Below are 16,358 nucleotides of genomic sequence, written 5' to 3'. Positions count from 1 at the left end.
GGGCCAGGGTCACGGACCCAGGGTCGCCCCGCGATGGACCGGGGTCACCCCATCATGGACCGGGGTCACGGACCCAGGGTCGCCCCGCGATGGACTGGGGTCACCCCGCCATGGACCGGGGTCATGAACCCAGGGTTGCCTGCAGTGGGCTGGGGTCATGAACCCAGGATAAACTCAGCATAGATTGGGGTCATGAACCCAGGGTCTCCCCAGGATGGACCGGACTCACTCCAGGGATGGACCCCAGGTCACCGTGGTGATGGACCCGGGGTCACCGGCAATGAATGGCTTCGTCCCCACAGTGGACTCCAGTCACCCCCAGGGTGGACTATGGTTGCTTCCACGAGGGGTGTGGGTGGGGGCAGCAGCGCTGAGCCCTGTGCCCGCCCGCCCTCCCCACAGGGAATGGTGGACACTGCGAAGAAGAACTTTGGCGGCGGGAACACGGCTTGGGAGGAAAAGTCGCTGTCCAAGTATGAATTCAGGTGGGTGCCACACCCCTGCTCTGACAGCCCAGCTTCGGCGCTTGACACGTCCCCGTGAATGCCGTCACCCGCACTGACGACAGACTCCCAGAGGGGCCCTTCGGTGCAGCCACCTGTGCTCTGGCCCCTGAGTGGCCTTTTGCTTCCACACTTGTCCCTACATCCACTCTCCGCAGGGCAGACAGGGTGGTCTTTTAATGGTGCACGGGGCGACTGAGTCCCGCCACGTGAAGGGCTGCTGGCTTCCCCGCGGGTCGGGTTCGCCGTCTGCCCATCGCACCCCACGTCGGGGTCTTCCCTGCCACCCTGGCCACCGCCCTCTGCGTTTAATTCTCCCTGCGGTACCGACTGCGCTCGTCCGCAGCTGATGTGTGTGTTCCCACCGAGCGCCAAGTGGGGCCTCAGGATGTCCCTGCAGGCCAGACGCTGACCACCTGAGCTTGCCTCCTCAGCTGGCAGTGCTGACGGGCTTGTGTTTCAGTGAGGTCCGCCTCCTGGAGATCACTGAGAGCCTGTGCGGGAGCAGCGACTTCGAGTGCCACAGTCTGCTGGAGGAGCACGAGGAGCACCTGGAGGCCTGGTGGCTGCAGCTGTGAGTGCCTCCGCGCCCCCGCCCTGTCCCCCCCCCCCCCCCCCCCCCCGCCCCCCCGCATACACCCCTGCCCCCCGCTACACACCGCCGTGCTGCAGCCTGGCCCCCCAGCTCCAGCCCCACTGCTCTCCCCTGGGCGTTCAATGAAGCTATAGCGTTCGTGACTTCTTATTTTTTAGTCTATAAATTTGAAACAGTTTCAGACTTAGAAGAGTTTGCACATGCTTGTTCTCCTTCTTGCACATGTGTTACCACCTTTTATTACCTGAATGTGATAACGCTAGTGAGCTGGTAACAGGAGAAGCCTGTTCACACCTAGACTGTCGTTTCCCTGACGTGATGCACTGGACCATATACTGTAATAAACTCTGTTTTTGTTTTGAAGAAATCTGTTACATGAGCTTTAATGAACATGTTTTTAATTCCTCAGGAAGAAGGAGTATCCCGACTTATTTGAATGGTTTTGTGTGAAAACACTGAAAGTGTGCTGTTCACCGGGAACGTATGGGCCAGACTGCCTCGGTACGTTGTTGGGGAAATCCTGAGTGTCCTGCATCATTCCCAGGATCCGTGTCGTGATTCCCAGGTGGGGAGAGGCTCGGTTGGGATCTGGGGCCATCAGCTCCCACAGGGCCCAGGGCCCTGCCTCCACCGAGCCCTAGGGCGCCAGGTCACTGCCCGCTCCACACCGTAGGGCCTCCCGGGGGCCGGACAGCCCTGAGTACCTGACCCTAAGAAGGCTCCTAATTCAGGGGTCTGCAGGCCTTCGGTGGGGCCCCTGTGGGTCGGTCTTAACCCACCTGCGCGGGCGCCACCCTCTGAGTGCAAAGAGGCAGTTCTGTGGCTTTCGTGGCCCCCGCCCAGTTCTGCCCACAGAGCAGCAAAGACTTGTCTGTGGGAGGCAAGGGGGCAGCGGGCGTCTTGTCGGGTGGGATGTGTCGCGTCAGCCTTCACTGGGGAAGCCACAGGGAAGAGGCATGCGTTGGGCCAAAGGCACAGTCCGTGTGTGGCATTGCCAGTCACTCCGGGCGCTCAGCGGGACAGAGCGGCGCGCGTTGCAAGTTGGAGGTCTCTCCCTGGCTGCGGCCGCCGCCTCCTGTCCTGCCAGCGTGTGGCTGCAGCCGGCTGCCCCCGTGCCCCAGGCGGCTGCACCCACGCCACGTGTCAGCGTCCCCATTGTCTCCGTGCTTCAGGGGGGCTGCCCGAGGCCCCCCTCGCTCCCGAGCAGGTGAGCCCCCGTGCCTGCAGACCCCAGGGCGTCCCCCAGACAGCCTTGCCACGCTTGCGGGCTCGTGTGTTCCCAAGAGGAGCTCGTTTGAGAGAGGAAGTATGGATTTTACGGAGAGATCCAGACGCTGTTTGGTTGTGAAGAGGTCAGGTGAGCAAGGGGCCGCGCTCCCTGAGAGAGCGTCTGAGTGGCGGGTTTGTGTCGCCCACAGCGTGCCAGGGCGGGTCCGAGAGGCCCTGCAGCGGGAACGGGCACTGCAGCGGGGACGGCAGCAGGCAGGGGGATGGGTCCTGCCAGTGCCACCTCGGCTACCAGGGGGCCGCGTGCACCGACTGCGTGGACGGCTACTTCAGCTCGCTGAGGAACGAGACGCACAGCGTGTGCGCAGGTACGTCAGCTGCGCTGGGGCACGCGGGAGCTGCCGGCACAGATGGGGGCCTGCTGGCTCTCCCCACACCCCCGGAGCTAGGAGGCCCTTGTGAACCCCGCGAGGGGCCACGGGAGTGCGTGCGGGCCCTGGACGGTCTTGCTGTCTGTCTCTGAACAAGCCCAGGAGGGAAGAATGGGCCCACCTTTCCCCACGTCCTCCGGACAAGGCCCGAGCGGGTGGACGGTGTGGAGTCGGCGGTCGTGTCCCGTCCACGCTAGCCTTGGTTCTGGGTCACCTGGCACCCGCCGTGTCCTCGCAGGGGCCTGCTCTCGCCCTGCAGCTACCTGGGCAGGATGACCCACCTGCGCGGTGCCGCCTGCAGAGGCCCACGCCCCTGCACCAGACGGCAGAGTGGTGGCACGCAGGAGAACTAGCACGCCTGAGGCCCCAGGGTGTGACCTCCCGGCCTCCCGGCCCCATCAGACGATGCGCTGCCTCCCTTACCCTGGCACTGGGTCAGGCGGGCCCTTCCCAACCGGGTCCTCAAAGGTGCCTGGCCATTGTTCTGGGCTCCCCCTCGGTCGGGGCTCCGACAGGCCCGTGGGGTCGTTCACGTCAGTAGTGACCACACTGAGCGCCAGGCGGACGCCGGCCATGCCTTCCGTCCGTGGGGCGCGGGCCCGCGGCCCAACGGTGGCTTGCGCAGACCACCGCGGAAGAAGGCGAGCACTCTCCCTTCTGCATACATTTTCTCATCGATCTCTCACCAACGTTGGGAGACGTCTTGGCATCAGCGATTGAGCTGAATCCCGGCGTTAGGGCCCGTCGTTGGTCCGCGGCTCCCTTGGATGTTCCGTGCAGGACGTGTTGGAGCACCAGGAAGTCCGTGGCCTCTCTGGTTCCGGCGCCATGCCCTTGCCTGGCCTGGGACACGGGTGCCGTGCGGGGCACACTGGGGCTGGGGCCACCTGGCGGGCATGGGCTCCGGGGTTTGGGCAGCTGCCTTTCTCGGGTCATAAGCCCTTTTCCTGGGGTCCCTGTCTGCTAAGAACGTGACCGTGAAGGGGCCCTGAAAGCCCATGTGGCGTTTTTCTCATTAAGTTCAGGAACATGATGAAACACGAGAGTCGATTTTTATATTGTTGAATGAGCCTTGCTTTACTGGGTTTTTTATCTTATTTGTATTCGGTTTTTGTTTGCGTCCTAGTGAAGGTAAATTCCTAATTTCTGAAATGACCTTTGTGTCCTGTTTGTTACTGAGGATGGGATTCACGCATGTTGACAGGCGTCCCACCTCTGCTTTCCAGCTTGTGATGAGTCGTGTAAGACGTGCACAGGCCCCACCAGCAGAGACTGCGGCCAGTGCGCGGTGGGCTGGCTGCAGGAAGACGGCGCCTGCGTGGGTGAGGCTGGGCAGGCTCCCCGCCCCCCCTCTCCGCTCCCCCCTCCCCCTCCCGCCCTCCTTCCTCCTCCCCTCCTCCCCCTCCCCTTCCCCCTTCTCTCCTCCCCTTCCTCTCTTCCTTTCCTCCATCCCCCTCCCTTCTCCAGGTACAGGCAGGGAAACTAAGGCACAGACCTCCCTCTGGCCTGGTGCAGCTGCTCAGCCACAGAGAGGAAGCATGCCTTCCTGACACACACACCCAAAGCTGCAGAGTCCAGGCCCTGTCCCCACCTGTCCCCACGCGCCCAGCCTGGTGGCCACCGTGTGCTTCTGCTGCACCCTTTCCTTTGAGCTCCATCCTGCCTGTGAGCCCTGGCTTCCAACCCAGTGCCGCAGGAGCCCCGGGGAGGGCCTGGCAGTGGGGGGCAGTGGGGCCAAGGGGCTCCTCCTCAGGCCCGGGCGCCGGCAGGCAGCGGGAGGAACAGCAGGCAGAGGCCAGGCTGCGGGCGGCAGACCTGTCCCTAGGGGCTCGTCTCGAGTGGGGAGGGTGGTGATCCCGACACTGACCTGGAGCTTCTGCGTGTCCACACGGAAGCACAGGACGCTCACGTTAGCTGTTGGTCCCTCACAGTGGCCCCTCTCCCGGGGACACTAAATGCTCCTTGTCACCCCTGCACGTGGAAGGCCTCCGGGAGAAACATGGACACGCGTCCTCCACACAGTGGCCACCTTCCTCTCCAGGCCGGCCGTGGCCGTGGGTTGTGTCTGGCCACCAACCATGTCATGTCCACGGGGGCCCGGGGGGCCTGTCCCTCACAGCTGCTGTGTTCCAGATGTGGACGAGTGTGCGGCAGAGACGCCTCCCTGCAGTGACCAGCAGTACTGTGAGAATGTCAACGGCTCGTTCATGTGCGAAGGTGCCTGGGCCCTGGCTCCTGGGGGCGGGTGGGCCGGCACCTCCCCGGGCCCTGGGCTCCAGGTCCTCCTTTGCGAGCCGTTGTCCACGGTTCACCCACGTGACTTCTGTGGGTTCTGCCTGCTGTAGAAAGTGGAAGGTGGCAACCCAGGTAATAGATATTTGCTGCAGAAAAACTGGAAAATTCAGATAAGTTGAAAAGATGATAATTTTTAAAACCACCAATTCTGTGGAGTGGGGAGCTCTGTTAATAGTTTTACTGCGCTCGGCCTCATTCCATGGGGCCATGACTGTTTACGCCATGTTACGCTGTCCACGGCGTGAACATGCATGTTCGTGATGCTGGAGCCTGCCCCTATTCCATAGTTTTCTTCAACAGTCTGTTGTGGGATATTTAAATCATAAATTCTCACAGTTGTGAACTTGGAATACCTTGGTAGATAGAGCTTTGCGTATTCTTGTTTTCTCGGGATTTGTTTCCAAACTGCTTGGGAGAGTGGATTGTAGGGCCCCAGCGTCCCCAGAAGGTTGCACTGACGTGCTCTCAGCAGTGCGTGAGGCTGCCTGGCGCCCCCCTCCCCCGCGTCTGCGGCCCCCCCCCCCCCCCCCAGGGCAACGGCCCTGACAGTAGTGAGACCTCACCCGGGGAGCATCTCACATTTCTCCTCTGCTCTTCCTACCGAGCTCCTAGCCGGCCGGTCAGTGTCCGGTCAAGCAGTGCCCCAAGCTGGAGGTGGTTTTGTTTTGCTCCAAGAAGACGGTCTGCAGAAGGGGGACCGTCTGTGTGCGGTCACAGCTCTGGGGGTGCATGTCGCTGCTTTGCTGGGAGACGGGGCTCGGGTGTCGAGGACACACTCCCTGTGGCACACGCACGTTGATGGGGAATGCCCAGATCATCATGTGGCGTGGCTTCTGGTCCCATTTTGCTCACAGGAGGCTGTCTGACATCGATGTCTGTCTGCTCTTGTTCTAGAATGTGATTCGACCTGTGTGGGCTGCACGGGGAAGGGTCCAGGACACTGTAAAGAGTGCATCCCTGGCTACACCAAAGAAAGCGGCCAGTGTGCAGGTCAGTGCCCTTGCGTCTGTGCTGGACTAAGATGGAACGTGGCAAAGGGGCCACGATGTGGACAGTCCCGTGAAGAGCTGGTGGGGGTGGGGCACTGGCTCCAGCCCTTTCTGCGACTGTTCTCCCCAGCCTCTCAAGCGTGAGATACAGAAGCAGCAGGTGGGGGACTGAGGGTCTGTCCCGGCCGGCCCCCAGGTGTCAGGTGTGCGTGGTGCTGGCGATCCTGCGGCCGGGGGCTCTGCTCCAGCCTCCCGTGCCCAGCCCCCCCACTTCCCACCCCCATGGCCCCCGTGGCTGCACGTCAGGCCCTCATGGTCGGGGCCGGCTGGAACCCGCTTAGAAAAGGCAGCGAATGCACCGATGGCCCCACGGCGTGAGCTCGCGCAGGGCTTCCCACCTTCACATGCCTGCGCTGTCCCTTCTCGGCTCCTCTACCCGTCCGCGGCCCCTTCCCTGAGACCTGCCCTGTCCAATGTCACTTTCCGGTGCGGGAGCGAATCGTGAGTGCGTGCATCCCGTGATGGTGACGTGTTTGCGGACGAAGTGGCCGGTCCCAGCGAGCGTCTCTATTGCAGACATAGACGAGTGTGCGGGTGCAGAGAAGGTGTGCACGCGCCAGGACGAGAACTGTTACAACACTCCCGGGAGCTACGTGTGCGTGTGTCCTGAGGGCTTCGAAGACACGGAAGACGCGTGTGTGCGGACGCAGACCCCGGGCGGCCGTGAGTGGTGTGGCGGTGTGCGGCGGGCGCACGCCTGGCTCAGAAGCTCACAGCAAAAGCGACCCGAGGAGGGTGCTGGCTGGGGTCGGGGAAGACAGGAGGGGAAACGTCCGTGTGGGAGGTCGGGCGGAAAGGAGAGTCAGTGACCCCAGGGTCGGCAGATATGCCGGCGGTAGAGGCCGGCGGCCGTCCCTACCTGAGCTTCCCGAGAGCCTGGGGCTTGCACTGCTCCAAGCCTGTGGGGCAGGATCGTCCGGCCTGTGTCCGCTTCTGGCGGGTCAGGCTCGGCTTTCCGTGGCTTACAGCTGCGACCCTCCGATGCCTGCTTCTGTCCACGTGGCCTTCTCGTGGCCTGTGTGTCCGTGTCCCGATTTCCCTCTTCCTATAAGGACCCACCTCAGTGACCTCCCCTCACCCTGACCGTCTGTAAAGTGCCCCCAATTCACAGCTCTGGGGTTAGGATGGCCCCATGTTCTGGGGACATGGCTCTTCCTGTGACAGTCTCATAGAAGTTGTGGAAGAACATGGAGCCGAAGGGGCAGGGGCGGTGTCCAAATGACACTGACGCAGAGTTTTCCTGAATGAGGAAGACCAGACGCAGACTCCAGGAGCTCGCTGAGCCGGGCCGGGCGGCACGGGTACACAGCCAGGTGCTGTCGTCAACCCTGGGCGTTCAAGACAGGGACGAACCCGATGTCTGCGGGGAGCAGGGCCACACGCCACCTCTGCCCCCAACGTGTCTTGGGGGGCCTCCCCGCCCGCACCCCTCACCATCATCCAAGCTCCTGTTGGCCCCAGCTGATGAGGGAGCGCCTCGCCATCCTGGTCTTCCGCACCCGAAGCAGAGGGCAGCCCCGAAACACCCTGCGGCCGCGCCTCCCACCTGGATGCCCCCAGTTGTGGGGGCTCGGGACCCCGCCATCCGGACGTTTGCGCCGCGTGCGCTGCCCCGTCCCCGTAGAAACCTGGCCGCCACACCCTCAGCGCCTCGTGCTGGGATTTTACCTGACGATCTGTGTTTGTTTCCTGGCAGAAGTCACAGAAGAAGACCCAACACAGCCGCCCCCACATGAAGATTTATGATGCGCGTCCAGAGCCGGAGGCCAGACCTGCCCTTTAAATTATTCAGACTGACGTCCTGGAAATGCGGTCCTCACACCCCCGTTTCTCCAGGGGTTGGCAGAGGCGAAGCTGCCACCTTGGAAATGGTTCATGCCCATTTGGCCCTTAAAAAAGCTGCAGTTCCTGGTTGTTCTTACACAGATTTGTATATTTTGATACCGTTGTTTATAATAAAATTGACCATTGAAGGTAGCCAGGCACAGAACATGTGTGAGTCTGTCTCACTGAAAAAACACAAATGCTTCAGGACGGGCTGTGCCCCACACGGCTGCTGGCCCTGGAGCGCCTTCGCCCGCCTCCCTGGGGCGGCCCCACCGCGGGCGCGCAAGGGCCCTGGGCGTCTTGACTGGGAGAGTGGGTGTTGTGGAGGCAGGCCCCCCGGGGCCGGACACGGCCATCCTGCCTTCGGGGCTGCAGCTGGAGAAGAGAGGCCATCGTAAGCCCCTGGGGCCAGTTTCTCACCCAAGAATGAAGTTGAGAAAAATGCAGGCTGTGGCTTCATGCAGAGGCCCCTCCGAGGCCCCCGAGAGTGTTCTCGCCGGCGGGAGCGGCCAGCCCCCCGGGCTCAGCTAACCCCAAGTGAGCACCTGCCTCCTGGAGCACCCCGCACCTCCCCCCCCCCCCGTCCAGGCGGCTGTCACCCTGGGGGCGGCCGCCTGGCCCCACTCTCCTGGCACCAAGGACCTCAGCGCCCACGCGTCCCCTTGCTGCATCTGTGGCACTGCAAGGGAACTCCTGCAGGCAGGACTCCGTGCGGGTCCTCGCTGGGCAGGGGACCACATGCTGGCAGGTGGATCCCACCCCGGCCCAGTCTCGTGTTGGCTTCTCCCTGGACCCCCGCGGGCCTCAGCTGGCCTCCCTGGCTTTGCCTCCGTCTCTGTGGTGGGGGACAAGGCCAAGCGCCCCTGAATTCCTAGGGGAAACACAAGTCACGTTGGCCAGACAGGGCAGCTGCTGCACGGGTCGGGGGCTGCTCTCGTCCAGGCCAGACCTGCTGGGGAGCCCACACACATGGTCTGCTTATGGAGACGGGGCGTCAGGGTCTGGGCCATGGGACAGTGGGAGCCTGGCGGCGGGAGAGGCCGCCACTGCAGCTGGGGGTTTCCAGGGAGGGAGGGCAACTGGGGAACTGGGCTGGGGGTTCTCGGAGGGAGGGAGGGCAAGCCTGAGAGTGGGGGGCTGGCGAGGGGCATAGCAGGTAGGTGTCAGTGGGGAGGGGTCAGGCCCTGCTCTTTTGGACACGAGGAAACAGCCCCACAGCTGGCTCTCCTGCGGTCCCCATGTTGGCCTGCCGAGGTCTGTGGGGTCCCTTATGGGGTCTGTACCCTGCCTTCTGCTGTACCATGGCCCCACCCCAGACCGCCACCACGGCACCGCGGGCCCGGGGAGGGAGGCGGCCAGGGTGAGCATCTCCGTGCTGACAGCAGCTGTGGCCACGGGCCTAGGTGCCCCATTAAGCCCATCCCATGCTGCTCGGAACCCCAACTCAGGGCCCCCCCAGCGGGGCATGGCAGCATCAGGCTGACCTGGTTCCTGGAACGTACCAAGTGTGGTCCTTCCTCAGGGCCTTCGTCCTGCTGTCCTGCTAGGGCACCCGGGGGCTGGCTCTGGCTCCATCCCGCCTCCGGGGTCCCACTCAGCGGTCACCCCTCAGAGGACTGCCTGGCCCCTTCCCCAAGGCGCGTAGGTCTGGAGCCAACGGCGGAGCGCCCCGCTTCAGTGTCCTCACCTGTAAAGCAGGACCTGCAGGCAGAGGAGGAGGAGGGTCCCCAGCCTCGCCTGCGGTATGTGTAGGGGTCGTCCTGGGGTACGATGTGGGCAGGAACGGTGGGCCTGACCCCAGCAGGCCTGGCGTGGGGCTGTGGGTGCAGGCAGGGTCCCGGGGACTGCAGTGCTGGATGCCAAGGTGCGGGGACCGGGTACTGAGCACTTAGATGTCGGAGCCCCTCCTGGGGCTCTGGCTCTGCTGGGCTTGGAGGTGACTCTGTGGATCCCCCGCCTCTGGCGGCGACCCCTGCCCAGGGCCTGCAGCTTCCCCTGCAGGCCGCCCGTCAGGCCTGGTGGAGGGACAGCGGGTCCAGGCCCCAGGCGGAGCGGCCACAGCCGGGCCTGGTGGAGGGGCGCAGCCAGCAGGTGGCGCTGCAGGACCGGCATGGCTGCCTGGAGCCTGGAACCCGGAGCCCAGCCGCGGTGAGGCGCGTGGGTGCTGGGCTCCACCGCCTCCAGGAGGGCTGGGGTCCCACGTCAGGACCCTATGTGGCTGGGGCGCCCAGCCCCCAGCATTGACAAGAGTGTCGTGCTCCCGGGATCCAAACTCTGCAAGAAGGGGGCACCAAGGAAGCAGGGCGGGACTCAGCCTCAGCGGCCCCACAGGGAGCCCCAAACCTGATGACCTTGGAGTGACCCAGTTCCAGAGAGGAACCATGCCTTTCTGCTCCCTCTCCCCACCCTGGATGCTGCCCAGGGAGGGGCTCACGGGGCCTGCGAGTCAGCCCCCAAACCCACCCCCACCTGCTCCGTAGGATCACGGGGTGCAGATGCTGCCCTCCCCAGCCCCGAGCCGGGCAGCCTGCCTCTCCCGCAGTCCTCTCCCGCTGGCTGGGCTTCTGCTCCCCACCGGCCCTGGCCCATGAGGCCTGGGGGACCGGACGGGGGCTCCACAGGGCCAGGAACCTCACGTTTCCGGGGCTCTCAGCTTCTGGACCCTGGGGTCCTTCTCTGGGGACGCAGCACTGTGCCCCGGTCCTGGTGGCTTCCCTCCTGCAGGATGGCCTTCCATACATGCCCTGCCAGCTAGAAGCTTCCGGAGTGTGCCGGAGAGCTCCATGGTCACGGCCACCGTGCCCTGCTCTGACTGCAGGAGAGCGGGTCGCTCTATCTGCCGTGTCGGTACATGGGGCCCGTGCCACAGGCGCAAACGCGCTAGAAACCTGTGGTTCTCCACAGGTGGCCCAGGACACTTGTCACAACTGGGTGAGGGGGACCCCTGGCGCTGCTCAAACCCCCCAGTGCCCAGGACGCCCCCCACGGAGAACGGCCCTGCCCCCTGCCCCCACAGTGCGGGGAGGCTGACCTCAGGCCCCGGCCTCCGTCCCTTGGGCTGCAGGCGCCACGAGCCGTGGCCGTCCCTGTGAGAGTCACTGCGGGGGCTGGGCTATCCCGGGGTCACCCACCAGACCGACGAGCAGGGCCCTTCATCTTGGCCATTCCGTCCGTCTGCACACTGTGCCACCCTGGGCCCATGACCGGCCAGTCGCTGCCATGCAGCCGAGTGCTGCTGTCTACCTGTTGCGTGATGGGTGTCCATGTGGGGCTTAAAACGTCTGCCCCTGTGCCCACCCCATGGTCCCCTGTATACCTCCCCCTGGACTCCTTGTCCCTGAAACAGCCGTTTCCCTCCTCCCACCCCCCTGGCCGGCCAGCTGGGCCCACTGCCCAAAGCCCTACAACCCGAGAGGGCCACCCCCTGCCACTGCCACTGTCCACCTGGGCCCACACGCTGTGCCGACCAGCCCTGAACCGCGACGGAGCTCCTCCCCCTCCTCAGCTGGTCACAGGAACCCCTAGGAGGCCACAGGTGTGAGGGGCTCACACAGGTGAAGCTCACGCAGGTCTGGACCACCTGTGCGTGCAGGCTGCTACTGACCCCCGGCCTTGCTCATGTCTCTCCCAACCTCACGACAGGGCAGGTCTGAGGAAGCCAGGCCGGGCAGCTGGCCATGGTCCCGCAGCCAGGCAGGCCCTCTTTCTCAGGACCAGAACCACACCTGCTCTCCCACACACCACACATCCCTGCCCTGGACCTGGGGACCCCTGTGAGGCTTCTCCCACCCACACTTGCTGCAAAGCTTACGTTGCCCCCAGCCCCTTGGAGTCAGCTCAAACGGAGCAGCAGGGACCTGGGGCCGTCCCTGCTTGGCCCCGTGCAGCCACTGGCCTTCTGTGGTACCAGGAGGTACTGGAGCAGGACTCCCAGAAGCCCCCAGCTGCTGCGCTTCGTGGTGGCATGCCGGCGCAGCCCCCTGTCTCTGGGGAGGGGCCCCCGTGTGCCCGGGACCCCTAGATTTCTCCCTGGAGTGCACGTGTCCTATGAAAGCCCCTTCTCCACCATCTGGTCTGATTCACACAGGGGTGTCGATTTGGGGGACAGCTGTGCTGTTCTGGGGATGTGAGGCTGGTCCAGGGGACCCTGGGCAGAAGAGTTACCGTCACCTGGGGAGGGACCACATGTTCTCTGCAAGTGATTGTACACGGCTTTTGATTCTCCTTCCTGATCAGGATGGAGGGGAACGCGGCCTGCTCTTCCAGCTGTGTCCTCTGTCCTCCCGGACCCGTCCCCGGCCTTCTGTAGTGGTCAGACTGGTGGGGCAAACACAGGCGCCACAGGGCCATCCCCGACACCCTCCGGTCTTTAAATGTGTCCTCACTCACCCAGCAGGGCCCACTGCTCGCCACCGTCTCGGCTGGGGGCAGTCACAGACACTCCCGCGGGACTTGTCCATGCCGCTGGCCAAGGACGGGATACCAACCACCCAGTATGTCCGTTGCACTTGTCCACCCTGGGCTTTGAGAAAGGACTGCTGGCTGGGTGTGCAGACCCAAAGTCGGATCAGGCCCTGGCTGGAATCACATTTGTGGGACCCCCACTCTAATCGGGGAGCTGCGGTCATGCTTTGGGCCTCAGGTTACCAGCGTCAACTGGAACCCCGTGTGCAGCAGTCCTCACAGGCCCGGGCATGTCCCCTCCCCTACGTTCAGTCACAGGGTCATGGGGAGGGCCTGGCACCATCCCCACAGTGCAGACTTACAGTTTGCTTCCTGAGGACCTGGCCCCCTTTTACCCCCTGGGTTCTGGGTCTGGAATCTGCCTGAAGCCTGGAACCTGGGCAAAGGACCACGACTTCTAATTGGGACCTCCTGGTCATGCATCCTTGATTTCCTCTCTTTGGACGCTTGTCCAGTCTCCGAGAACGCTGTGTTCTGTTCACCACCACCTCGGCACCTCAGGCCCGTGGCCCGGCCCCACTCTTGCTGTGTCCACCTGGCCCCTGGTGGCCAGGTGCCACCATCCCTGTCACTGCCCGTTCCGTGACAGCCTCTCCCACCGTCAGCAGACCCTGCCAGGGGCCTCCGCAGACCTCCACACGATGCTGGTGCCACTCCTAGTGTGCTCCTGGTGGCCTGGCTGCGCGGCGTGTCCTCCAGGCCTCCGGTGGAGCCCACCCCAGCCTTCCACTGGGGCCATGGCCGTTGTAACAGTCTGCCCTTTTCAAGACTGCCTCCCCAGCCCTGTGACCGCAGCACCTTCTGGGACGGAGCCTCAGACCTCGGGAAAGGCTCCTGGTCAGTGAGCTCCCCTCAGCTGCCTGGGACAAGGTGCTGGGGCCTGAGTCCCTCCGCCCTGCACTGAGCCACCATGTCCCCAACACATTTTGTCACTACTTATTTCCAAGAGGGAGGCGGGCGGGTCCTGAGAGGTGAGGCTCCTGTTTTCTTGAAGGAAGACTTCCCGTAAAGGGGTGGGCCACTTGTGTGGTCATCCCTGAGTGCCCATTCCCTCCAGCCAGCACCCTGGTCGGCACACAGCAGACCTGGGTACACCCCGTGGGAGCTGACTCCTCTGACCACTCAGTCCTCACAGCCTCCCTGCAACCTGTGGCCCTTTCCCAGAGTGACAGGGGACATCATCATCCCATACTCTCCACTACTGGATTCTGCCTGGCCAGTGCGGGCCCCCTCCCCAGTCCCCCTGGCGACAACTGTGACCCCTGGAATACCCACAGTGCAGAGCGGGCCCGGTCCTCCTGTCTCTGCACTGGCCCTTCTGGACCACCCCGGCTCTGTCCACCTGCGCTTGTTCCCAGAAGGGTTGTCAGTCCAGGCTGACCCCCTGGGAAGCGTCCACAGGGCGGTGAGGGGGCCGGCCTCTGATCCCCCATGAAGTGACTATTCACTGCGCAAACTCATGGCCGTGGCCATCCCTGCAGGGCCCAAGGGTGAGGTCCCCACAGCTGAGGACGGGCCGTCCCCTCCTATTCCCTGGCCCTGGCCTGATGCTGGGCGCCTGGTCTGCACGCTGTGTGCAGGCCACCGCCCACGCACACCAGCCCCTCCAGCACTGCCAGGGCCTGCCGGGCCCCCCTCGCGCCCACCCCCCAATGTGCCCACCCCCAGTCCCTGGCCCAACTCGTCCCTGCCCGTTCTCTGGGCCCGCTGCGGGGGCCGTCCTCGGCCCCTCACTCCCTCCCTGCCGGACTCCTGGGGACCCCACCTGAGGCACTGCTCTCAGCTCACACCTGCCTTCCCACACCCCACTGGGTCTGCCCTCTGGCCCTCCGGCACCGGCACCGCCGGGCTCACTCCTCACTCGGGCAAGCCTGGGGGCGGGGGCCCCAACTCACTCCTTGGTGCAGGACGCCTGTTAAACAGATGACTTGGGGGCTCTGGGCGTGTGGGTGCAGTCCTCCTCTCTGGTACCCCGCTGCCACATTGATCTTCCCTGGGGTGGGGGCAGGTCAGGGACTCAGGGGAGGGGCACTGGGGCCTAGGGCAGGGGGTGGGGCAGAGACGGCTTCCTGTGGTTGGGTGGGACCAGCCTCCCGCCTCTGCAGAGACAAGCTGCCCTTCAGGCCACAAGCCCCCCTCCCAGTCCAGGGGTCCCTCAAAGCTTTCATTGTGGCTGGGATCATCCCAGACGCCAGGCTGGCTGGCTCCACACCAGTGAGGGGCAAGAGGCCCAGCCTGTCCTGGTGACACTGTGTGGGGTGTGGGACACCCACCTTTCCAGAGACCCCTACCCCCAGGCCCAGTGGGGGCTCCCTCTAGACCCAAGTCTCCAGCGGACATCATCAGGCTGGGCCTGGGCAGCCCCCGGCTCTCAGCCACGGCACAGCTGTCCAGGGCCGGGGGCTCCCCTCCCCACCTGCAGAGGGGAAGGGTGCATAGAAATAAACGGAGGGAGGAAGGGAGAGAGTGTTAACCATGTCTGCTCCTCAACCCTGAAGACCCAGGGCAGCGCCCCCGAGGCCTGCGGATCCCAGAGCAGCCGCCGAGCCACCTCCCCGCTCCCCCTCCTGCCCTGCCCCCGGAGGGGTCACCCGCGGACCGCAGTGTCCTTGCTGGGCTCGTGGGCGCATGGCCCACAGCCCGCCGTGGTGGGGGTGGGGAGCGGGCCCCTCCGGACGCCGCCCGGTGTCTGGGGGACCCCCCCCACACCTCAGCCCCCCGGGAGACCCCATGGCACAGAGAACGCGGACCGGGGACCTCGGCACACAGCAGGGGCTCCCCGCCCTGCTCCCCGGCTCCCCAGGCTCCGCAGGCCCGAGCCGCGCGCTGCCTCGCCGCCCCGCCCCCCACAGCCGGGGGAGGGTCGGCCGCCGCCCCCTTTCCGGCCCCCACGGGCGGGCCCCGGCGGCGGGCGGGAACGCAGCGCGGCCCTGCCGGGAAGGGGGCGGTGCCGGAAGCGGCGGCGGACTCGCCCCCGGGCGGGGCGGGGCGGGGCGGGGGTCCGCCGGGCCCGCCCCCACTCCCGGAGCCCGGGGGACGCTGGTGGTGACGCCGACGGGAAAGCCCGAGGCTTCGGGGACGTAGGCGCGGCGCGTGCGCGGTCAGCCGCGACCTTCCGGAAAGCGCCCGACGACAGGTGGCCGCGGGCGGGACGCTCGCGCTCCTCGTTACGTCATTGCGGGGGGGGCTCCCCAAGGAACCCGTCCGGCGGAAGCGGGCGGGCGGATGCGACGCAAGTTCAAGGGGGGGGAGGTGAGAGCGGCCGCCCCCGCGTCCCCGCCGGGGAAGGATGTGGCCCCCCGGCTCCGAGAGGCTGGCGGGGGGCTGCGCCCGGGGGACCCCTTGCCTCCAGCCGGGGTGTGGGCCCCCAGGAACTCCCCGCCCCCCCATGTTCGACTGGGGGCGCCCCCAGCGCGGGCGCCGCGCCCCTCCCGCCAGGACCCCGGAGTCCCGCCATTGCCAGCCCAGCCTAGGCAAGGCCTACTGCAGGCTTTGAGCTTCAGGAAGGGCCATTCCTGCCTCCCGCCCCGCTGCCCTCCGTGGCCGGGCACGGAGGGATGACCGCTCATCTCCACGTGCCTCTGGGACCTCAGGCTCTGTCTCCGGAGGGCCGGCAGGGTCTGGGCTGGCCTCATCAGAGCCTGAGCCCCCGCGGCTTCCTAGGGCCCGGCTCCTCCATCGTCCATCCTCCCTTGGGAGGCAGGGCTCTGCCCCGTGGGACCCTGGGCACCTCCCACCCTCTTGAACCCTCTGACGCTCAGGGAGACCCAGGGAGGCTGGGGACCCAAGGGAAGTCTGCACCATCGTGGAGTGGGGTCTGATCTCTGTGCTTCCAGCTGAGCATGCCTTTGAGTTTTCAAACAGCGGTCAAACAAGTGCACCTCCGTCCATCCCCTCCACCCTCATCCCTTCGTGTGGCCCAGAGATCCAGCCAGGCACCTATTTGCTGCTCGACCTCCTAGCTGTC

At 65.2% G+C, this 16,358-nt stretch overlaps 1 protein-coding gene and 1 long non-coding RNA gene across 5 annotated transcripts in view; one reads left to right on the top strand and one right to left on the bottom strand.

Moving 5' to 3' along the window:
- The window catches only part of CRELD2 (cysteine rich with EGF like domains 2), an 8,778-nt gene extending 688 nt beyond the window's left edge, over positions 1-8,090 (top strand). The window contains exons 2-10 of one of the 2 annotated variants that reach the window (XM_025881629.2): positions 403-485; positions 967-1,077; positions 1,508-1,599; positions 2,517-2,693; positions 3,983-4,078; positions 4,890-4,973; positions 5,946-6,041; positions 6,617-6,763; positions 7,797-8,090. In XM_025881629.2, coding sequence (XP_025737414.2) covers positions 403-485; positions 967-1,077; positions 1,508-1,599; positions 2,517-2,693; positions 3,983-4,078; positions 4,890-4,973; positions 5,946-6,041; positions 6,617-6,763; positions 7,797-7,846 — 936 coding nt within the window. In that variant the 3' untranslated portion in view covers positions 7,847-8,090. The remainder of the gene's footprint in view (positions 1-402; positions 486-966; positions 1,078-1,507; positions 1,600-2,516; positions 2,694-3,982; positions 4,079-4,889; positions 4,974-5,945; positions 6,042-6,616; positions 6,764-7,796) is intronic. The other variant, XM_025881630.2, reaches the window with a different exon arrangement.
- Positions 8,084-15,246, bottom strand: LOC141370845 (uncharacterized). Of its 3 annotated transcripts, none has more exons than XR_012375288.1 (3): positions 10,959-15,246; positions 9,412-10,201; positions 8,084-8,296 (listed from the first exon to the last, which is right to left on the bottom strand). It is a non-coding gene; the product is annotated as an uncharacterized lncRNA (long non-coding RNA). The 3 variants fall into 3 exon arrangements; XR_012375289.1 differs by having other exon boundaries at positions 9,412-11,170; positions 12,317-15,246; XR_012375290.1 differs by having other exon boundaries at positions 9,412-11,170; positions 14,287-15,246.
- Positions 15,247-16,358: the final 1,112 nt, after the last annotated feature.

The sequence above is a fragment of the Callorhinus ursinus genome, unplaced genomic scaffold, assembly GCF_003265705.2.
Source record: "Callorhinus ursinus isolate GAN/ISIS: 27379988/994484 unplaced genomic scaffold, GSC_fseal_2.0 scaffold48, whole genome shotgun sequence".
Classification (NCBI taxonomy): Eukaryota; Metazoa; Chordata; class Mammalia; order Carnivora; family Otariidae; genus Callorhinus; species Callorhinus ursinus.
Note: the sequence above shows the minus strand (reverse complement) of the source record. Positions and strands in the feature narration are given on the sequence as shown.